The sequence below is a fragment of the Palaemon carinicauda genome, chromosome 33, assembly GCF_036898095.1.
Source record: "Palaemon carinicauda isolate YSFRI2023 chromosome 33, ASM3689809v2, whole genome shotgun sequence".
In the NCBI taxonomy this organism is placed as follows: Eukaryota; Metazoa; Arthropoda; class Malacostraca; order Decapoda; family Palaemonidae; genus Palaemon; species Palaemon carinicauda.
This window is the reverse complement of record NC_090757.1, coordinates 24,736,912-24,761,269: the sequence shown is the minus strand read 5'-3', so window position 1 is coordinate 24,761,269 and position 24,358 is coordinate 24,736,912. Positions and strand designations below refer to the sequence as shown.

General features: G+C 40.8%; 1 protein-coding gene across 5 annotated transcripts in view; it reads right to left on the bottom strand.

Annotated features, from left to right (window-relative positions):
* Window positions 1-4,207: 4,207 nt before the first annotated feature.
* Window positions 4,208-24,358, bottom strand: part of Sap130 (Sin3A-associated protein 130) — a 43,672-nt gene continuing 23,521 nt past the window's right edge. For 4 of the 5 annotated variants that reach the window (XM_068356871.1, XM_068356873.1, XM_068356876.1 and 1 more), the window contains exons 13-18: window positions 23,270-23,412; window positions 18,620-18,914; window positions 18,324-18,421; window positions 6,069-6,349; window positions 5,530-5,649; window positions 4,208-5,400 (exon numbers count right to left, since the gene is read on the bottom strand). In XM_068356871.1, coding sequence (XP_068212972.1) covers window positions 5,209-5,400; window positions 5,530-5,649; window positions 6,069-6,349; window positions 18,324-18,421; window positions 18,620-18,914; window positions 23,270-23,412 — 1,129 coding nt within the window. In that variant the 3' untranslated portion in view covers window positions 4,208-5,208. The remainder of the gene's footprint in view (window positions 5,401-5,529; window positions 5,650-6,068; window positions 6,350-18,323; window positions 18,422-18,619; window positions 18,915-23,269; window positions 23,413-24,358) is intronic. The other variant, XM_068356872.1, reaches the window with a different exon arrangement.

Genomic DNA, 24,358 nt, shown 5'->3' with positions numbered 1-24,358 from the left:
ACAACAATAGCAAAAACACAGCATTAAAATAAAATTAAGTTCGATATCAGTAACGGAAGACTCGCCATGGAGAGGTGCAAAGACAAAGTAAAAATTTTACTATCTAAAATTCTCAGAGGCTAGGATACGGCATCACACCAACAGGAAAAAGCTCACCCTTCGCAAAGGGGAACACAATAGAACTACCGTAAGCTAACATGAGAACATATGAATGAATGTAGCATAGGCTAGGCCTGGATATGACAAGTCAAAAGAAAAATCCCAGAGGCTAAAGGAAAAGGCAGTAAGACAGACAGCGAACCAACTGAACAAGATAAGTGAGTTCACCCTTCACATAGGGGACCTCAAAAAAATTGCACCTTCCTAGCTCTGAGAGAATTCAGATACTTGTAGCACGATAACCAAGAGCCTAAACGGTCAGAGTACCGAGAAACGCCCACAAGTGGGACAAAAATCTCAGAAACAAGTATGACTGAATAAAAAGCTTCCCGAGGGAAGAGACTGGAACTGAAGACCAAAAACGAAAACAGTCTCCAACTAAAAACTTATGGTCTCCAGGCTAGGCTAGCCGAAACTGATACGAACTCAAAAAGACAAATAATGAAAAGGCAATGTAAATGCTAACTTAAAATAGAGCTCAAAGCATCGAAATGCTAAAAAACTACTAGCTAATGTGAAACTTACCAAATAAGCAAGTAAATAAAAAAAAGAAGCAATTGGCTACAAGACCCGACGCCATGGTTAGCTGGACTCTAAGCACACCGGCTTCCTCTCATAAAAGCTAAAAAATAACTCCCCGAAGGGAACCAAATCAAAAACGGCTTAAACAAAAGGCAAAGAAAGGTAGGTATTCAACTTTGACGAAGAAGAGGAAGCCAACATATGGAGAAAATCTTCGAAAAATGGTGAAAAGAGCGCGCATAAAAATATCACACAGAAGCATACAAGTTGCGGAGAAGGAATGAAGCGGCTGGGTCGTATGGTAAAACCGAAAGGTGATAGGATATGTAACAGCTCCTCACTTATCCTACCCCTTAGAGGATTAGACTGGGAAAGGTCTATTCGGGGTGCAGATATCTATGGTTATCTTAGGATACGTCCCTGATTATACACGATATCTTCGGATAGTTGTTCCGGGGATTAGAACCCTGTGATACCTGACGGTAATTCTATCAGGACGACATGGCTCAAGCCCAAAACAGCATTTATTCACTTTTACAAGAGAAGTTATGGACTCTTGCAAGATTATTCAGTGCAGTAAACCTTCAATGGGTATGAAGATGTGGTACAAAAGGATTTGCCATTTGACATTTACAGTAGAAGTACTGTAAAGGCAATGGAGAGGGGATATGTTGTTACTGCATTATATCAAGGGGTTCTATATTATTACCTGATAAGCTACAACCCTAGTTGAAAAAGCAAGATGTTAAGAGTCCAAGGGCTCCAACAGGGAAAATAACCCAGTGAAGAAAGGAAATATATAAATTATAAGGAAATTAGTGAATTAAAACATTTTAAGAATAACATTAAAATAAACATTTTATATAATTTATAAACGTTAAAAAACCAGAGGAAAAATAAAGATAGAATAGTGTGCCTAAGTGTGCCCTCAAGCAAGAGAACTCTACCCCAAGACAGTGGTAGACCATGGTACAGAGGCTATGGCACTACCCAACTCTAGAGAATCTCTTACCAAGAGGAAAGTAGCCACTGAACAATTGCAGTTGAGTAGTAAACCTTTGAACAATGAAGAATTCTTTGGTAATTTCATGTTTTCAGGTGTATGAAGACGGAGAAGAATATGTAAAGAATAGGCCAGACTATATGGTGTACGTGTAGGTAAAAGGAAAATACGCTGTAACCAGAAAGAAGGATCCAATGTAGTACTGTATGACCAGAAAGAAGGATCCAATGTAGTACTGTCTGGCCAGTCAAACGACCCAATAACTCTCTAGCAGTAGTACCTACATGATGGCCTTTCAGCTACCAATTCTACAATAAAATTAGGGACAGATTTATTGCATAAAAGAAAAAAAAAAAAAACAGTACTGTAATTTGTATTTTCCCAGCTATACATATCCAAGTCCTTTAAATAGGAGTAAACAACAGCATTGCTCAAATGGCTAGCAGGAGTGTAGGAGGGATGGGGATTACCTCTTTCTCTCACATGGAACAATTCCCCATTCTCATCCCAGAGCACCAGGATGTGTGGGGTAGTGAGATGGGAAGTAAACCTTTAAAGGACTTAGGTTTGAATAGTTTGTAATACTGTACTGTAATATAAATTACTTAAAATTTGTTTTGTTCAGACACGAATACAAACACTCGTCCTTTAAATAAGAGCCTCACACTAGGCGAGGAAAAACTATCTGAGCTGACCATGAGAAAACTGTCTAGCCCCTACTCCCATCATCTATTCTCAGTCCTAAAGTAGATAAGGAGAGAACTAAGTGCAATTCTGCAGGGCTACTCCTGAAAGAGGGAAATCCTTAGATTTTGGAAGATGTCATCCTTCTAGGTTAAATCAAAGTAACAGGGTTCATTGGGCTAACCTTCTCAAAGTCCTGAGAAGACAGTGTTTCATGTACCACACATCAATTTTTCTCAGTCTCTCTTCTTGGCTGAGTGAAGGCCCATATATCATTGATAATAAGAGTGGGAAAAGGGAGGACGAAAGACATGTATTGGACATTTACATATTTTCACACTTTATCCAGATTCATATGTAATTTGGCCAAGGACCTACATAACTTATTGGACAGCTACAACTGGCCCAAAGGAGGTGTCCAGAGACCTATGTGTAACCCAGCAAAGGTAGCACGCTGTGTAAGTTGATTATCTCTTCCGTACTCCTGCCTTCAGTTTCTGTCTTAAAGATCAGTTCTTTATGAAGGCTATTGTTACCCTCCAACTATTGTACTTGGTGAACCTTAGGTTATATGAAGGAGCCGCAATTCATTGCAGAGAGGCTCCGCCATGCAAAAGAAAGCTCTGGGTGATAGGAGGATAGATGTGAGAGGGGCAAGAGAGCGTGCTAGAAATAGGAATGAATGGCGAACGATTATGACGCAGTTCCGGTAGGCCATGCTGCTTCCTCCGGTGCCTTGGATGACCGCGGAGGTAGCAGCAGTAGGGGATTCAGCGTTATGAAGCTTCATCTGTGGTGGATAATGGGGGAAGGTGGGCTGTGGCACCCTAGCAGTACCAGCCGAACTCAGTTGAGTACCTTGTCAGGCTGGAAGGAACGTAGAGGAGAGGTCCCCTTTTTTGTTTCATTTGTTTGATGTCAGCTACCCCCCAAAATTGGGGGAAGTGCCTTGGTATATGTATATGTATTGTTGTATTTCGTCAGGGTGTATAAGGAGTTTATAGCCATTAGCCTATTTATCCAACTCAATGAATCTGCCCTGAGGGCTTCTTTGAACTATGTAGAGGTAGATATGTACATGGAACAATAGCTTGGAGACGAGCAGATCAGTTCGGTCGTTTCTGCTCTTCAACCCCTTCTTTTTTCTACCATAGCACGCACATTGTTCCTTAGTCCAGTCGTTATGTTGTAGGCAGGTTGAGGATTAGGAACACTGCTGGTATGTGGGGCACAAGTCAAATGGGGGTAAACCTCATGTTGACTCATGAAAGAGCCACAATGTTGTTTGTCATGGCCAGAATACTTCCTCATCCCATGTGCTTGCTCAATCAAAGAACGAACGCATAAACAGACAACAGTACACCCAAAAGCACCCGCACAAAGAAAATACAGTTGGGAAAAACACAGAAATCAGCTCAGGTCACAGTAGTGTCTTGACTGGTCAAGGACACGGCTGGGAACTGAACGGGGAATCAGGCCACGTGGGAGAACAGGATAATCTCCATCTCTTCTACACTCCACTAGCCTAAAACACAGGATCGTTTTGTTTGCCCAGCCAGGTCAGCAATACTGTTGTTTACTCCTATCTACAGTATGTGGGTTTATATTCGTGTCAGAACCAATGAAAACTTACCTAATAGTATACTGCAAAGGTGCCGTCAATTCTTCCATGAAACCATGCTGTGAAATCTTCCAAGAAACCACACAATATCCAACAAAATAGCCGGGACCTTACTTCATCAATCCACAGTTGTACATTTTGGAAGCGACATTTCACCATGCTCCTTTGCATTTGTCTGTTATACTAGTTTAATTAAAAGGAACATATAAACTCGTATGCACATTACCATAAAAAATTTATTGAAACAGTTTGCAATACTATGTTCCAACCCTATTTTGTAAAATCTCAAATAAAAATAATTTGTATATAGCATTTCTATATTGAAATATGTGAAAGGCTTGTGAAATTCAAATTTACAATGAATACAATAAAACCTATTTCATAAAATCCCTTTAGTAAAAATAATTTATGATGGGTGTGTTAAAACTATCAATAATAATTTGAAATTACAATACTTGTCCCATGACGAAATTCCAACACTCATTTCCATTCAATATAAAAATACTAACCCAATTGGAGGTAGAATTTTAAGGTTTTATTGCATCCATGAAATCAAAATAATTTATACAGTACAGATTCTCTTTTATATATAACACTTTAGCACTACATCTATTATATTTACAATATGAATACAATAGTCCAAATGGAAATGACAAAATTATTGAAAAGTAAATCTCTGATAACAATAATCAAGATATCATCTTTCAACACTAATTTAGTTTGCACAGCAAACAAATAAATCTGTTAGTATATTTTATATACAACAAAATTGTACTGAAACTGGAAGTTCACATGTGGTGACTACATGTCTTTGGACAAGTCTTTCCACTGCTATGGCATCTGTTTACAAAAATGCATCTACCTATAGATTATTAAATTAAAATGAAAGGGTATAAAAATATCTTGGATCTTTGAAAATCTAACTTCATGAAGTCACGAGACAGTAACAGGTCGAAACATACGTACCCACACACCGACTATTGTGCCTGGATACTGAAGAGCTATATTCTACCATTGCAACTTGACCATTTCACATATTAATTTCAAAGATGGTTGTTATTGTATAGTTTTGAGGCACAATAATTAACATAGCACCAATCATACTTCTCCCTGTCATGTCATCATACTTCTCTGACTAAATAGTTTAAGATTAACAGACTATTCATTACTTCTGTATTAAAAACTTAAAATAACATATTAAACGGAAAACTCACTACCCCTAGCTTTTTTCTTTCTTACGAACACTTCTTTTACAACTGTACTTTGTCATAATATCAACAATCTTACCTTTGTGATCAAATAATTTATGCATCTGTGATCTTGCTTCTATCATCTGGTCTTTGATAATTTTTGATCTCTGAATATTTGCTTTTACTAACTCTGACAGTCTGTTTACATCTTTTTCAAAATCCTGAAATAGAGTAATGCCAGTTACAAATAAAGTATGAGAGAAAAACTGCATAAGCTTCATATATCCAAGCAAGAATTATTGAATAAGAACAGTTACTGTACATATAAGACCTAGTTACTATATATTTACCTTGTAGGGTTTTCTTGGATGAGTACGTTTCTCCAGAGATGTGAGAAGCATATGAAAACGTTCAACTACTTCTCCCTCTAAGTCTACCAAATCATCTACTTGACCAGACAAATGAACTACCTGTTGAGGAAAATTAGTTTATTGTAAACCGTGAGTTTATCATTAACTTTTTATCTACTGTATTTATACAGATTGATAAATCAGTTACTTTGGCGATTCAATCACATTTACAGTTACAAAATAGTAACTTTCCTACTATACTTTCCAAATATACTCAAAGTAAATATCTAATGGAATTGTCTGTCAAGGAAAATTCAGGAAGTTTTTATGGGATAAGAAATCTGTCAACCTTTAAATATGAGATATTGCACAAACCCTATCTTTTTTCAGTTATCCTGAAATTATAACTTCACTTGGCTCTATTTCTAATTACAAATATCTGAATCAATTATTCTGAAATTGGACAAGGGACACTCGACATTCCAGAACAAAAATAAACATGTATCTACCTTAACTGTGATAACATAAGAGAATATTACCTTCCAACCATTAACACGCTGCAAAGCCATCTTTTGATTTGCTATTTCATTGACAGTCATTCTCTTTTCATCTTTTGGTTTAACATCAGTGTGGCGTATAAAATGATTATGACGTGGTTTCCAAGTTTGTCGAAAACTATTCAGCAATGACATGGATGGACGGTTAGTAATGACAACTGTGGTACTGATAGAATTATTTCCATTTCCACAACTGCCAACACTGCTACCTCCGCCACCAGGTTCAGACCATCCTTCCCCTTCCTCATCTGTTCCTTCAACATCTGGAAAAGAGCAAAATACTGTGTATTTCCTTAGAAATCCTCAAACTGCTTTGGCAAAATCAAATATGTTCTGGATAGCAAAATGGCAGAGGCCTTAATAAGAAAATTTCAAAGTTATAAAGTGTAATACAGTATTGTTGAATAAAAATGAAAAGTTGAAAGATGGAAGCAGCATTTTGAAAAACTGAAAAAAGAAAAGGAACATTAAATAGTGTTGACATTATAGGGGGACCAATGGACTAGACTTTGTAAGCTTAAAAGGTTATTAGGGGCTACAGGAACGTAAGAATTTAAAACTCATAGTCCCATGGGGAATAATCTATTTAAAAAAACCAGTAAGTCTAGTCATGAATAATCAATTAGTATAGTGTGTTATACATTGTCATGGAAATTTCACCAGTGCACATAGTATGCCAAGAATATAGAAATGACATCAAATGCTCATGTAGGAACGTAGTTAGACCAATTCGCAGTCTTATCGATGACTTCGAACAACTGACCATATTTTTTTTTAAACAACAAAAACCTAGAGGATTCAAGTCTAGTGTTGTCAGGAGAGAGAGCTCCAAATATTAAGTGGCCCCGTCTGTAAAAGCTATTCTAATAGGAGGTCGTCTTGCAAGTTGTTGTCTGGGCTCGGCCGTACCCTTCATCTTGCTGACCCTCTCTACCGTCTCAGCCACTGCTTGAAGGGGAAACACAGTCTCGCACCAGATAGGAGTGTTCCTCAGGAATTTCGCTTCCCTCTCGGGGAGCCTACGGGGCAACCTGTTCAATATCGTGTCCCTTCTCCTCAGGACCCAGTTGGCTGTCTGGGTAAGGGAATTTCATAGCCTTGCCCGCCGAGCGGATCAGTTCTTGCAAGAGCGCCTGATTTTCAGAGACTGACAGGTCGTGCGCCAGCTGGAAGCCTGCTAGGGTGCACGCCCACCAGTCCAGCCAAGAAGCGACATTCACGATGTCATGGCGGCCTCCGCTTGCGTGAAGGCCACCGGCGCGTTTAGGCTACGTTCATTGGAGTTGCCCTGGTTCAGGGTAGCGACCGCTTCCTCCAAAGTGCGGGGCCCAGAGTGTCGCCCGTCAGGCACATAGAATTTCTTCTGGGTCCTAAGACCCGGCAGGAGCTTGGAGGAACCCTGTGGCCTCAATGAGTTCTTCGGGCCTGACACGAAACGGTCCACATGTTCCATCCCCAGGGCAACATCAGGAGCTAAAGGTAGGGTCAGAGATGGTTTCTGCTAGACAGGATTGTCAACCATCCTGCCCAGACCTGAGAGCCAAGCTTGTTCCGCTGCCGGCTGAGGCTCATCCAGCCTGTGGTGCCGTCGGATAAGGGCTAACACCTTACGGTAGGACAAGACCTCGTCCGAAGAGCACTCGCCTAAGCCCAATAGCTCGTCCACAATCTGTACCTCCGTGTCAGAGGGCTCATCGATCACGGAGGGATCTGTGGGAGCGGAGGCATCCCTCCCCTCCTGGCGGGGTGATGTAACCCGGATGGCGCTAGTCGATGGTTGAGGCAGCAGCGTATCCCGAAACTTGGCCGGAGCCGCTGTGATGAAAAGTCCTGAAGCTGAGCCGCTGGGTCAAACCAACGTAAGTTCCCGACACACGGGTGGAGCCGCTGACTTACTAGGTTGGGGCAACTGTAAGTGTGCCAACGGCCGCTCCCGACGAGTGGGCGGAGCCAAAGAGACACTGGGCAAGGGTACGGAAGTGGCTCCAGCTGCCACGGAGGCAGGCACTGGAGCGGCAACCTTCTTTCTAGATTCACGCCAGTGGCAAACCACTGTAATATACCTCCTCCTCGAGGAACTCCTCTTCTTGTATCTCCTCCTCGAGGACTTCGACCTCTTCTTGGCCGGGCTGGTGTGGGAGCTCGGTCTCCTCCTTCTGGACTGCTTCCTCTTCCTCCTTGAGTTCTATCCCCTAGAACTTTCCGAAGAGTAGGAACTGTAGGAGGAGTAGTCGTCCTAAGAATAAGAGCTTGCCGAGTCGTCTGTCTCAATGACGAGACTCCTAGGGGTCCTTGGTCTGGATATCGGGGTCGAGGGTTCCATGAAGTCCAGCGGAAGCGTAGCCGAGGGCACCGGGGGTGAGCGGATAGCGGGTTGAGAGGCAAACCATCCTTCGAACTCCTCTTCTAGCCTCATGGGGGACCTGAAGGGCGTCCTAGGCGCCATCCACACAATGGAGTCGGGGTCCGAAGAACACGTGGGCCGCCTTTCTTTGTCCCGACCATCCCAGGAACCCGCTGAACCTGAAAAACACAGCCACGACGTGTGGGTAGGCGCTGTTTCGGGCTTCCCCCACACCAGGTCCTCACCTGAGACGGGTCCTGCAGGCACCAGGCCTTCGTCTACAACACACACTTCCGCCACACTAGCAGACCACTCACTCGTCTGCGTAGGCCCCTTCACAACAGATTCCCCGACGTCAGACTCATGGGGAACGGCAATGGGCTGTTTCCCCGCAACGGACTTACCTCGTCCCATACTCTGGGTAGGGGAAGGTGAAGGAGAACCTCTCTCTGACCGCGCTAAGGGCGACGTTCGCGGCGAGATGAGGCCCGTCTTCTTAGGAGATCTCTTTGACGCCTTCTTCTTCTTCTTCTTCTTGGAGAACAAGGTCCACTGCAGATCCAGCCAAGACTCGCACTCCTGGCACGTGGAGGAAGGGGAACACTTATTCCCCCGACACGAGGACCACGTGTGCGGGTCGACCTCGGGCCTAGAGAGCCAAGCTCCACAAGACTTAACAGCTTGGGGCCCGGGACAGCGACGCTGGGATTCCATAGTGGAAAGCGAACACGCAAACGAGACAGGAACGCAAAAGGAAAGGTGAGGACCACAACGAGAACACGTGGTACACAAGGGAAAGGTGAGGAACACAACGAGAACACGTGGTACACAAGGGAAAGGAAGACAAGGTGATCGGACGGGATAAGTGAGAGAGCGCGGCGAAATGTCATCTACGCCGCGACCAGACGCTTACTGACGATCTTACAAGCGCAGCCTCACGCGCTGACCCTGGGTCGCCCCAGGGCGAGTAGCCTTCCGCCCCGGAGTGCCCCGACAAGGTAATGGAGAGAGGGGGAACTACACAAAATGTTAATTTTATTAATAAAATAAATTTTTGAATATACTTACCCGGTGATTATATAAGCTGCAGCTCTGCTGCCCGACAGAAAAACTATACGTTCAAAATACGCCAGCGATCGCTATGCAGGAAGGGGGTGTACATCAACAGCGCCATCTGTCGAGCAGGTACTCAGTACTCAATGTAAACACAGAACCAATTTTCTCCTCGGTCCACTGGGTCTCTATTGGGGAGGAAGGGAGGGTCCTTTAATATATAATCACCGGGTAAGTATATTCAAAAATTTATTTTATTAATAAAAATAACATTTTTCAATATTAAACTTAGCCGGTGATTATATAAGCTGATTCACACCCAGGGGGGTGGGTAGAGACCAGCATTACTTGTTTACATTATTATGAGCTACGTATTTTGTATTTCATTTTAGCAGTTATTCAAAATAACAAACATAAAATAAATAAGTACCTGGTAAGGAAGTCGACTTGAACAATTACTCTGCCTTTTTAAGTACGTCTTCCTTACGGAGCCTAGCGATCCTCATAGGATGCTGAGCGACCCCTAGGATCTGAAGTATCAAGGGTTGCAACCCATACAACAGGACCTCATCAAAACCTCTAATCTAGGCGCTTCTCAAGAAATGACTTTGACCACCCGCCAAATCAAGTAGGATGCGAAAGGCTTCTTAGCCTTCCGGACAACCCAAAAACAATAATAAAACATTTCAAGAGAAAGATTAAAAAGGTTATGGAATTAGGGAATTGTAGTGGTTGAGCCCTCACCCACTACTGCACTCGTTGCTACGAATGGTCCCAGAGTGTAGCAGTTCTCGTAAAGAGACTGGACATTCTTAAGATAAAAAGACGCGAACACTGACTTGCTTTTCCAATAGGTTGTGTCGATTATACTTTGCAGAGATCTATTTTGTTTAAAGGCCACGGAAGTTGCGACAGCTCTAACTTTGTGTGTCCTTACCTTCAGCAAAGCTTGGTCTTCCTCATTCAGATGGGAATGAGCTTCTCGTATTAACAGTCTGATAAAATAGGATAAAGCATTCTTTGACATAGGCAAAGATGGTTTCTTAACTGAACACCATAAAGCTTCAGACGGGCCTCGTAAAGGTTTAGTTCGTTTCAAATAGAACTTAAGAGCTCTTACAGGACATAAGACTCTTTCTAGTTCATTTCCAACCATACGATAAGTTTGGAATATCGAACGATATTGGCCAAGGTCGAGAAGGCAGCTCGTTTTTGGCTAGAAAACCAAGTTGTAGAACATGTAGCCGTTTCGGATGAGAATCCGATGTTCTTGCTGAAGACATGAATCTCACTGACTCTTTTAGCTGTGGCTAAGCATACCAGGAAAAGAATCTTAAGGTGAGATCTATCAGGGAGGCTGATTGTAGCGTTTCGAACCTGTCTGACATAAGGAATCTTAGTACCACGTCTAAATTCCAACCAGGTGTAACCAAACGACGCTCCTTCGTGGTCTCAAAAGACTTAAGGAGGTCCTGTAGATCTTTATTGTTGGAAAGATCTAAGCCTCTGTGACGGAAGACTGATGCCAACATGCTTCTGTAACCCTTGATGGTGGGAGCTGAAAGAGATCGTTCTTTCCTCAGATATAAGAGGAAGTCAGCTATTTGAGTTACAGGGGTACTGGTCGAGGATACAGATACTGACTTGCACCAGTTTCGGAAGATTTCCCACTTCGATTGGTAGACTCTAAGGGTGGATGTTCTCCTTGCTCTAGCAATCGCTCTGGCTGCCCCCTTCGAAAAGTCTCTAGCTCTCGAGAGTCTTTCGATAGTCTGAAGGCAGTCAGACGAAGAGCGTGGAGGCCTTGGTGTACCTTCTTTACGCGTGGCTGACGTAGAAGGTCCACCCTTAGGGGAAGTGTTCTGGGAACGTCTACTAGCCATCGAAGTACCTCGGTGAACCATTCTCTCGCGGGCCAGAGGGAAGCAACTAGCGTCAACCTTGTCCCTTCGTGAGAGGCGAACTTCTGCAGTACCTTGTTGACAATCTTGAACGGAGGGAATGCATATAGATCTAGATGTGACCAATCTAGTAGAAAGGCATCTATATGAACTGCTGCTGGGTCCGGGATTGGTGAGCAAAATATTGGGAGCCTCTTGGTCATCGAGGTTGCGAAGAGATCTATGGTTGGCTGGCCCCAGGTGGCCCAAAGTCTCTTGCATACATCCTTGTGGAGGGTCCATTCTGTTGGAATTATTTGTCCCTTCCGACTGAGACAATCTGCCATGACATTCAAGTTGCCTTGGATGAACCTCGTTACTAGTGATATGTCTAGACCTTTTGACCAGGTGAGGAGGTCCCTTGCGATCTCGTACAACGTCAGAGAGTAGGTCCCTCCTTGCTTGGAGATGTACGCCAAAGCCGTGGTGTTGTCCGAGTTCACCTCCACCACTTTGCCTTGAAGGAGAGACCTGAAGCTTTTCCAGGTCAGACGTACTGCCAGAAGCTCCTTGCAGTTGAAATGCATTGTCCTTTGACTCGAGTTCCATAATCCCGAGCATTCCCGACCGTCTAATGTCGCACCCCAGCCTACGTCCGATGCGTCCGAGAAGAGAACGTGGTTGGGAGTCTGAACAGTTAGGGGAAGACCCTCTCTAATTTGATATAGTCCTTTCACCAAGTCAGACAAGACTTTATCTTTCCGGAAACCGGGATCGAGACCGCTTCTAGCGTCTTGTCCTTTTTCCAGTGAAAAGCTAGATGGTATAGAAGAGGACGGAGGTGTAGTCTTCCTAGTGACACAAATTGATCCACGGATGAAAGTGTCCCTACCAGACTCATCCACAGCCTGACTGAGCAGTGTTCCTTCTTCAGCATCTTCTGGATGGATAGCAGGGCTGGGGGCTGATCGTCTTGTTCAGCAACGTCCTCATCAGAGGGTTCCTCATCCGAAACTGATGAGGAAACGGCAACGGAGTGGGCAACGTCTGACTCGCTGAATCCGGTCGCACTGGTGGATGCGTGACGGAGCCGGACGCAATATCATGGAACTGCTGCACAGTCTGTGAACTGTCAACAACCATGGGTGCGCGAGGAAGTACAGCGTCAACCCGAAACTGTCTAGACCGTCTGGGTTGTGCAGTCAACACCCTACCGGGTTGCTGAGGTTGACGCACCGCGTCACAACAAGTCACCTCTGCTGGTTGTTGAACGTCCTGAACGTCAACAACCACCTCCGAGCTTCGCTTAACGTCAACGTGCGACTGGCAACCCACACTGGGTCGCATCGGTGGAGGAACCACCTCAACTGGCAGACGCGAGTAGGTTACCTCAGCTTCAACAGGGCGCACAACCGACCGGTTGGAAGGTTGTTGACCAGAAGGAGGAACCACCTCAACTGGCAGACGCGAGTAGGTTACCTCAGCGTCAACAGGGCGCACAACCGACCGGTTGGAAGGTTGTTGGCCAGAAGGAGGAACCACCTCAACTGGCAGACGCGAGTAGGTTACCTCAGCGTCAACAGGGCGCACAACCGACCGGTTGGAAGGTTGTTGGCCAGAAGGTTCTTCTCCGCATTTAAGTCCTCTATCAAGGACGCAAGCTTGGACTGCATGGCTTGCAGCAAAGCCCATTAGGGTCTACGGGAGCAGGTGTGGCAACAGACGGGGTTAGCGACTGAGGCGGAACCGTTTACCATCCCTGAAAGCCTTGTTATGTGTGACATAATAGTACAGCAAAACTTCAAAGGCTTGACAAAAGCTGAGAAGTTGACCTGTAAACAACTTGGAGCGTCTCCTGGCTAGGCGCCAGGGCGAGTCTACCAGAATTGAGAAGTCTATCTGGGCAGAGGCATGAACTCCCAAGCCGAGAACTTCTCTCGTGTCATATCAGACTCGCTCTATAAGCCAGTTTAAAAGAAGGGAAATCAAAGGCTGTATCCCTAAAAACTCCTCCTGGTGCAAAAACCAGTCGCCTAGCCAACGTAACGCTCTCTAGGAGAGCGAGAGAGCACTAGCTTAAAAACAACGGCTTCGAAGTAGCTAGGCCTAGTGTAAGTTCTGACGTTTAGGCGAACGAGGAGCAGCAGTTACAAGATCCGGACGAAGATCCTTAAAAAAAATCATCATGATTTAATTAAAGTCCATAGGAGGCTAAGCAGCTTAAGGCTCCTCTCCATCTGACAGAGTCCTCAAGGGAATATCAGTAGGAGGGAGAACAGCAACTTCCTCATCCACAGGAACCTTGTCCGATAAAAGCTAGGTTACCTCAGTGAGTCTCTCACTGGTGCATAAGTAGCAGACCAGAAGGCAACGTCATGTAACTGCTTGACAGTCTGTGAACTGTCAACAACTGAACTGTCAACCACAACAGGTGTGTGAGGACGTACAGTGTCCACTCGAGACTGCTTTGACTGTCTAGACTGAGCAGTCAAAACAACTCTAGAATGCGGAAGTTGACGCACCGCGTCAAAACAAAACAACTTAGACTGTTGTTGTACCTCGCGAACGTCAACGGAAGGTTCCGTGCGTCGCTGAACGTCAACATGCGGCTGGCAGAGTACACTGGAACGCATGGGTGGCGGGACTCTCTTGGAGTGCGGGAGAAGGTCGCCTCAGCGTCCACAGGACGCACAACCGTGGTTGGTTGTAGGCTAGAGGTTGGTGCAGTGTCAACCTTCTCCGCACGAAAGTCCTGCATCAATGACGTTAACTGAGACTGCATGGTCTGCAGCAAAGACCACTAGGGTCTACAGGAGCAGGTGCGGCAACAGACGGTGTGACTGCCTGATGCGGTACCGCTTTGCCTCTCTTAGGAGGTGAGCAGTCGTCGGAAGACTGCAGCGAGTCCGAACTGACCCAGTGGCTACAACTGGGCCGTTGGACTTGCGCGGAAAGGACCGACTTGCGCTTAATAAGCCGCGAGACCTTGGTCCATGGTTTCTTACGAGAAACCTCTTCCGCAGACGAGGAATAAACGGGCTCTCTCGTCTTAGAGTGGGTGGGGCGATCTTGGGTAGATATGCCCGAAACCACAGAGGGAAAAAACGTCTGTTCGTTGATCAAGGCCTCTCGAACCCATAAGTCGTTCGACATTACTTCTCCCCTGGGCTTGGGAGCTTGCAAGAGGTCCCGGACTAGGTGAACGACAGGCACGAACAGACGAACCCTCGGACGCAACACTGTAACACTTTGCGCATATCACTTTATCGATTTTCTGTTTTGCACTTATTTCACTGAAATCGAAACTTTTACTGATTTCTACCTAAACACGCAAATCTACCCTTCATTAAAAGGTAGTAATTGCGAAATCAGTCGTATAATGCAAGCTCATTAATACCAGCAAAAAACAGAAAACATATTTTAAGAAAAAAATCAGTGGCTGGGAAAGAGACTAAACACTAGTTCATATAACTACGTTTTCAATCTCTCACCGCACATAGCCTGGGGACGAGAATAAAAAACTAAAAAAGTTTTATCCTTCCTCCCCGTACAGCGACTAGGGACGAGAGCAACTCGAGAACAACGTTACTCACTTGAACGGAACGTTTTCTCTCCTCTCTCTCCCTCCGTCTCTATCTCTTGATTTCGCACCTAAGAGAAGAGCCCAATTATATATCGTCAAAAAAAACATGTTATTTGACTAAAGGAAAAAACTGAAAGGTTTTCCAAATAAAAAGTTCCTTTAATTTAGAATTTAAAACATTTAAGCTAAGAAAGAATGAACAAAACGTCAGAATCGATTTACTCTTACTGCAAAGTGAAACCGTGATACACTCTCTCTCTATCGTAACGATAGAGCGCATGTTGAACGTCCTGAACGTCAACAACTGCGTAGTCTAAAAAACTAAACGTTAGTTCATCTTTGAAAACAGTACGAAGACTATCAAAGAAATTCTTTCATAAAACATTAAATTTAAAAAGTTTTAAATTCTTTAAAGGCTAAATACGATATAACGGGCTCAACGTTGATTAACTTCGGTTCCAAGTAAGGACCGCCTACTATCAGGAAAGGTCGCATATAAACAAAACATAAAAATTTATTTTTATATGTTTATAATAAATGGAAAGTTAATCGAAGAGGCCTAATAAAGGCGGAGAGATATAAAATATATAGATCTATAACGTGTTAAGCAAAATTACTAAAAACCTAAACACACTTCCGTCTAAGGGAAGGGTCGGCCATTTAAAAGTGAAAGAGAGTCCATACTCTCCTTGTCACCATAATTAAATCTATCCAAAACGAGTTCAAGTTTTGAGATGAAGATAAAACACCTGCATAGCGAAAGCTCAAAACTAGAAATGTGTACTTCACCAAAATATGTGAAAACCAATCCAGTAAGCAATAGCGAATTTAGTAGGTCTTGCCGGTGGCACGACAGAGAGAAAATTGGTTCTGTGTTTACATTGAGTACTGAGTACCTGCTCGACAGATGGCGCTGTTGATGTACACCCCCTTCCTGCATAGCGATCGCTGGCGTATTTTGAACGTAGAGTTTTTCTGTCGGGCAGCAGAGCTGCAGCTTATATAATCACCGGCTAAGTTTAATATTGAAAAATTCTTGGTCGTTAAATGAGGAGATCCCAGATCCTTCTAAGAAAGTAGTTTGAGGTAAGTACTCCGTGTTGAAATAAACATGTATTAAACAATACCAGGTGCTTTTCCAGCTCTTGTTCATCTAATGCTCTCATCATTTCCTCTCTTGTAATCTCTCTCTCAATTGTATCTGCCTCCCTATTACCCTCAACATTCAGCAACCTTTCAAAATACTCGGTCCCCCTTTTCCTTGCCTCCTTTCCTTTCAACAACCTTCATTTTCATCTTTCACTGTCTCTTCAATTCTCAATCCACCCTTCCTTACTCTCTTCACTTCTTTCCAAAACTTTATTCTCTTCATACAAACAATCCAACCACTGGCCCCACCTTCAGCCGCCCTCTTTGCCTCGCCTACCTTACGTTTTACTTCCACACTTTTATCTCTAAATCTTCCATATTTCCCTACACTATTACTCTGCAGCCATTCTTCAAATGTCCTCTTTTTTTTTTCTCTTCCACTTTCACCTTCACTCCACCATCCACTACCCTTCCTCATGCTGCCTCCAACAATCCTTTTGTCACGCACATCATCTTGCAATCCCCAATAATTTTCTTTTACTAACTTCCCCTCCTCTAGATTACCAGTTTCTCTCACCTTTACCATGTCATATGTCACTTACAACCCCTTCATCTTGACATTAACTTTTTACTTCAGGTTTAATCGACTCTTCAACCTTCACTACCTCCCTTTTACATTCCTCGACACTTTTGCTACAACTAATTTTCCTTCAAACAAAAAATTATCAAACATACCTTTAGCTATACACCTAAACATGTGCACATCTTTCAATCTTCCAAACATCCTTCTTGTTATCAACACAATCCATTAATGCTCTTTCAACCACTTTTCCATTTGCCACTCTTACCCATGAATACTTACTATCTTTCATTTTGGAAAAAACTACACCTTATCACCAGCTCTCGTTCAACACATATCTAATAGGCTCTCATCGCTCTCATCTTCACCTGGTACGCCATTCTTCCCAATGACACCTTCTAATTCTCCAGCACTCATTTTGGTATTTGTCACCCATCACAATAACTACATAATTCCCTCTACCCAGTTCTACACGCCAAGTTAATTTATTCAAGAATTCATTCTGCTCTTCACTTTTCTCACAACCTGGGCCATACATATGAACAAAAGCCCAACATTCCCTACACAACCTAACCTTACCCATATTAACCTAGATGATACCTACTTCCATTCCACTACTTTACCTGCAACAAGAATACAGAGATATATCACACTATCACCACTAAATACTATTTCCATCGCCAATGATAATTAGAACCTATACTCTCAATTACTTTAAAAATAACTAAACTTACTATATGGCTTTTTCTGCTCATTACCACAAGTATGGCCCCAAGTTACCCACTACACCACATCCTGTGGGAGTACTACTCACTTGAGGTGAGGTTACAAGTGCCACCTCCCACTTTGTTGCTTTGTTCTGTCTTACAAGGGCTATCTTTTCCCTATACAGCAGTTAGATAAGATTCTTCTTTTGCTTTTAAGCATGATAAGGATAACACTAAAATTAACTAGCACTATAAATAGCAAGAAAAGTGTGACCAAAACAAGAGCGCGAGGCACAACAATTCTTTACACTGGTGGTTTCTGGTATTCGCTAAGACAATGAAAGTGTTGAGCAATCAAAAATAAGATCTCTAATCTGATATTTTCCCCTAATCTATAAGAATAATGTACTTATCACAGGTTACCATGAATTCGAGAACCTGGTGTCGAGTTACTATGATGATCCGAGTAGTGCAAAATACCTTTACCACAAAATACGCAATATGTTAAACAACTATGAAAGAATTATTACGATAGTTTCTCACTTGACTTTATAGTTGTGGTGCAATTCACTGCCAAAGATTCTCGATTTTTTATATCCGAAACTATATCCATGAAAATTAACGGCCGACGCTCCCCTTAAGTCGTAATTACTAAACAGAAAATGCCAATAACAGATGAAAAATGACAAGAAGTATGACACAGGAATATATTTGAAAGTATAGATTATAGACTTCCTCTTACCTCTTTATAAGAGACCTTTGTAGTGGTTTGACTACATCAAGGTGAAATTTGTTACACCACTTGAAATCAGTTGTTCAAAGAACATAGGGTAAATTTACAACGATGAACATTTGGTAAATAAGTTGGAATTATCATCATGTTACACTAGCTTGAGAGCAGTACTCTACAATTTAAGAATAATTAAAGCTATACTAATTCAATTCAACTACTAAATTACTTTAAAAGCAAACATCAACAAGAAGATGACGAACTACTGTACCTTGATTATCTTCCGCCAAGTCCCTCTTAAACTTTTTCACAGTATGATGATCCATATCATCTTCACTTGAACGAGCTTCCTGAAGTTCATTGCCCATTCTGAAATAGGGGAGGATCTAATTAAAATAGAATGGATATATGTTTAAATGACCAATAAAAACTAAACTTATACAATTCAAGATATCTTGCATTATTCAAGTCATCACTTCCCTCTTCACTTCTGCAAATACCTCAAGTGTTTCTCAAATTTCTGACTTCCTTCTTTAAAAAAATATACGAAACTTGCACAATACTTACAACTGCTGCTTTCTTGGTTTCTTTCTTGGTGAAAGACCGTCAGGCAGGGTTTGACCCGACCCTAAAGATCCCGCTCCTGTTAAATGTGGTTGAGGGACTGTAAGGGCTGTGGAAAGAGAATTGGTTCCATCCATTGAAGACATATTAATTGGAGGTCTTGGTAAAACTATCGTTGCATCTTCTGGTGGCTCTTGTTTGAGGTTCGGAGGCGTGCGAACACCAGTACCACCACCACCAAGGGAGTTGTTAATACTTCCATCCATTTCTTCAATTTGCAACCCTGATAAGGATGAGTCTTAAGAGTACAAGAACAACAACAGTTAGTTAAATTAAGACAACACAAATTAAAAACCAAATTACTTTCTCAAAGAAAAAGTCAGCTCAAATTATTTAACAGCTAAAGCAAATGAAGCACCAAGATGAATTGCTTAATAAACAGTTAGTGCAAGCTCAGCAACCAGGACAAGTAACCCATCCTGCTCTTAACAGATTGACATTCCTTCCCAGCATTTACAACTGTTCTTTGCCTTGCAATATTATTCTTTCAAGATCCCTTACCTTAAAGTTCATTGGCAAACTATTACAGTCCCTTTTTTCCCATAAATAAATTCCACAACTAGTCATTTGCTTTGCATATTCCATCTTAAAGTAATAACTAGTAAAACTGAAATACTTTTGAAAAATTATTTTCAACAGATTAAATGTTTAAATTAAATATACTAGAGACAATAAGTATTAAGAACAAACTTCTTAAAAAAAAACTTATTACTGCATTGCAAGCAAAATTATAGTAAAGAATATAATTCAAATCTTTTACATGTATGCTTCTATATACCTTCAAATAAATTTTAACATTATTCAAAATCATAATTAATTCAAATATACTTTTCATAATCTAATCATTATGAGAATGCCTTTTCCATGCAAATAACTTAAGTACTGTGATAATTTACCAACTCACATAAAATGTTAGGACTTCAGGACTTAAGTTTTGTCCTATCAAGCAACCGTCCCCTTTAACACAATGAATAAAGTATCATACACTGTACTGCATAGTAAGTGAATGCACATTAACCCTTTTACCCCCAGGCTCTTTGGAAATTTCCAACCCTTAACCCCCAAGGGGTTATTTTTTTCCCAGCACATTTTGCAGTATATTTTTTTTAAATTGCTATAACAGCCTTTAATTTTTGTTATAGAGAGGTCAGGTTGGTTTCATTCTCTTGGAAAATGCCTGAATTTTTTCAAAAAATCATCAAAAATATGAAAAAAAAATTTTATAGCATTTTTTTGCAAGGACGTACCGGTACGTCCATGGGGGTAAAGGGATGGGTTTTGTGAAACGTACCAGTACGTCCTTTGGGGGTAAAAGGGTTAACAAAAAATAAGATCACAATCCTCAGGATTAAACCTATTTTCCACATAGATTTCCTAAATGTCTCCAGAAACCATTACAGTATTTGATGTGCTCGTTAATTTCATGGTGATGATTTTAAGAAATAAAAAAAAATTACTTATCTTACAAAAAGGAAAAGACTGGAGAGAGATTATTTCCTAAAAGGATGTCTATGATTTTTTTACTAGTAAGTATTGAAATTAGATTCACAATATACATTACAGTATCAATACTATCCTATTCATGCACAATGCACAGAGACTAGTTCACACAATATGGCAATCAAGCATTCACAAGCTAAAGAAGCATGATAAATTCAGACTGGATATGTTAATAGCTTGAAAAATTAGAAAAGTTACTTACAAATTGGAGGCAAGCAAGCACTATATATACAATACCCAAACAGGCAAAATTTAAAATTAGTTTCCAACAACCAAAGCTACTTGAACTACAAAATAAAATGAAAACCATGTACCCTAAACCGTAAAGTAACTTTACAAATACTCTAATTACGCAAGGAGCTAAATGAATGTTTTTTTTTACTACTGACCATCATGCATGAAAATGTATATGGCAATAATTTACCTTTTACAAAATAGGAAATTTTTTAAGCACAATTTCTAATGATACACTAATTTGGTCATGTCAAAAGTGACTAAAGTATCTCTTAATATCTTAAAAATGATTTCATGTCCAAACTCAACATCTGTCATTTTAATTATACAAAAATTAGCTTATTGAGTCTTAAAATTTTTGGTGATCAATCTATTCTGAATTAGTGTTTTAATTCTTTAATTTTGCCTTGATTTAAGTATTATTCTCGTGTCTGGTCTTCAGTTGCTAAATTTCATCTTAATTTGTTGGACAAGAACTTGCTGTCAATTAAATTTCTTATTCCTGATCTAGATATCAATTTCTAGCACTGTCATTCAATAAGTTCCTTATGCATGTTCCACAAGATTTTTAATAACTGACCATCCTTTGCATTGAGATCTTCCCAGACAGTAATGTCCTGCTCATAATACTAGGTATGCAGTTAATTCTAATAGTACAGTAATGCCTTCTCCATCACAAGGCTAAATACTACATAGTATTCTACAAGTTTTATTCCAGCCATGATTAAGTTGTGAAAATACAATTATCTCCCTAATTGGGCAGTTAAATCAATGGAACTTCAATAGCCTTCTATGGGTTCGACAATGGTTCCTTAAGATATGATGGTGATGATTTCAAAATATTTTCCCATTTTCTATCTTTTCAGTAGATACATGCCACTAGTAAAATTATAAAACAACCTAGCAGTTAATGGTAAGAAGTACAATATAGAGTATCCTATTCTTCAGTTTCAAAGTCAAAAGCATTCCCTATTCCTTAACATCACAGTCAATGGGGAGGCGGAAGGGCATGATTATGACCATCAGGTGACTATGAAAATAAAAAATTCTATCATCAAAATTCTGTTCATTTTTATGAACCTTCCCTGATGTTCATATTGCTAACTCCCACATTCTGATGGAGAGGGGACAGTAATTACTAACAAGTTAAGGATATGACATTTTTAAAAGCAGTCTAAAGAAAAAATAGTATGGTATGCCCAAACCACTAATTTATTGCCATTAAAAGTTTCACCGTCCCATAACTTCACTTGAGGCCCAAATCTATAGCAGGGAAAGAAAATGGTATTTCTTGTTTTAAGGGAAAATATCATTATAAGCTAGCAGTACCAGCTGAACTCGGTTGAGTCCCTTGTTAGGCTGGAGGAATGTAGAGAGTAGAGGTCCCCCCCCCTTTTTTTTTCAGTTGTTGATGTCGGCTACCCCCCAAAATTGGGGGAAGTGCCTTGGTATATGTATGTATGTATGTATGTATGTATGTATCATTATAAGCTTCCAGAGAAAGAAAATGAACATCACAGGAGATTCATAGAAATAAATCCCACATAATCCAACCACTTTTACATATACAATATGTATGAGGAGCATTACAAGTAAGTTGTACAAGGGAGTGACATCAACAGCTATTCTACAGGGAAGAAAGTTTTATCTCTAGATATAAACAGCATAAGATTTCAACAAAAGAAAGAAAGACACTACTGTTCATAAGTGCAAAGTGTTAGGCATTCCATGCATATAAATAACTTGAAACCATTTTAACACAAATGAACAATACTTCTAGCATTACACGATACACAATATTTAAGTGTGAGTGTGTGTATTCCAGTTAAAATATAGCTTGATTCTGTGTAAGGAAGTAATTACAATTATCCCCTCTAAATCTACAAGTATTGAAATTATCTAAAAAGTTTTCTTTAAAGTCAGTCAATTACAGAAATAATCTAAAATGTTTTCTTCTTTCAAGTTTGTAGATTTAGCAGGAGCAAATTTCCTAAATTAACATGAAATATATAAATGTATAGCAATACTTAGCTTCATAAAAAGATTTTAGAGGAATTACGTTTCTGTTAATGACATCCCAACCAAGAATTGAACTGTCTTCTACTAATATACAGTTTTTACCCAAGTACTTGCCTTACAATTTCTCTGTTCTCTTTTTCACTTACCTATTCACCTTTTTTCAACTTCATCTTGCTTCATTTTTAATTTTAATTTAAGAACAAATCTTTAGGACAAACACTATTGGTTATGCAAACAAAATACCAACAACTGATAGTAGTAATATTTGGGGTCATCAGAAATATGTAGAAAAGGGGCATCCGCTGGGTTGGCAATGCTGCAAAGGATGTCCCAAAAGAATTTTATCCATAAGAAACTTAAAAAGTCCAATATTTCTCTCATTTTCAAAATTAGGATACAGAGGAAAGACTAATGTTATGATAAGTGTAGTTCAGTAAAATATTCCTAGTTTCTCCTTGCTATTTATATCAAAATTACAAACACAACTTGAACAAGTTAAGTGAGGCCTTTTGGGGAATAGTTTACTGAATAAAAGCTTTCCACAGTCAAGCTCTAATATACAAGATTAGCCTTGCACCTCTGTTCAAATTTTGAAAATGAGCAAAATTTTAGGCTTAAAAATTTCTTATGGATGAAATACTTCGGAGGCATCCATGCTCCTTCACACCCCGGCAGATGGCCATTTCTGCATATGTTTGATGGCCCAAAATGTTTCCACTTGGTAGCTCATTCTTGTAATCAAACTACTCTGGGCTCCTTCTCTACAGTAATTAGGAAGCATTGTAATTTTAAAGTGACCTAGTTTTAACATTGATATAATAATAGTGTTTAACATATTACCTGGTGATGAATTGGCCGATATGGTAGTAGAACCTGATGACGCATTACCATTCCCTCTAGAGTCTGGACGTTTAGGAGATGGGGGAGATGGCATCGGAAGGGAGAGGGTCGAAGTCAAGTTTTTGACAGCTTTCAATGGTGTTCTGTAAAAACAAAATTGAATTTCAGTATTCATCACACACACTCGACTTTGGTATGCCCAAACCACTCATTTATTGCCATTAAAAGTTTCACCGTCCCATAACTTCACTTGAGGCCCAAATCTATAGCAGGGAAAGAAAATGGTATTTCTTGTTTTAAGGGAAAATATCATTATAAGCTAGCAGTACCAGCTGAAGAATCCAATTAGAAGGCAAGACCTAGTGGATGCTGAAGCAAGCACGACCAATGTATGCTTGTTCAAACATGTAAGCATGAGTCCTTGTTGCCAGGGCAATTTCATTATATTATAATTTGCTTTGAGTTATGTAACCTACACAGTAATAAGACTGTGCTCTGTATAAAATAAGTTATCCTTTCCCTGATCTTTAGCAAGTATGTATAGTTGATGTCGGACATGTTTAAGGCTTTAGACTACGGCAAAGTTACAGATTGTAAAGTGCTGTCACCGACCTCTAAACTTAAACAACAAAAATCTAAGCATTATTGTTTTTTTTTATCTTGTGAACAGATGTTCTAATATTCTAACACTGATTAAATGAAATTTACTTTCACTCCCATATGCAAAATGGAACAGATTAAAAGTCTCAACCATACGTCAATAGCAACGATTAAAGGCATTATAATAAGAGAATTTTATCCTTCTGTACTTGCCAGACGTTAATACTGCTTCCTTCTCAAAGCTGGTTAGATGTTGATGCCTAATCTCCACATCTGAAAATTTTCCATTTTCTTTAATTGTAATAGCATTTCTCCCTCTGGCAGAGTACTGTATTGAAATTATATGGTAGTGTATGGTATTTATAACTATTTGGGTTAACCTATCACAATGTTGCCTATTCTGCTGCTAGACATCACTACTCGGTGGGAAGGCCGAAGGGGGGATATGAACAAATGAGTATGGAAATGACATTTATCATTAAGATTTAG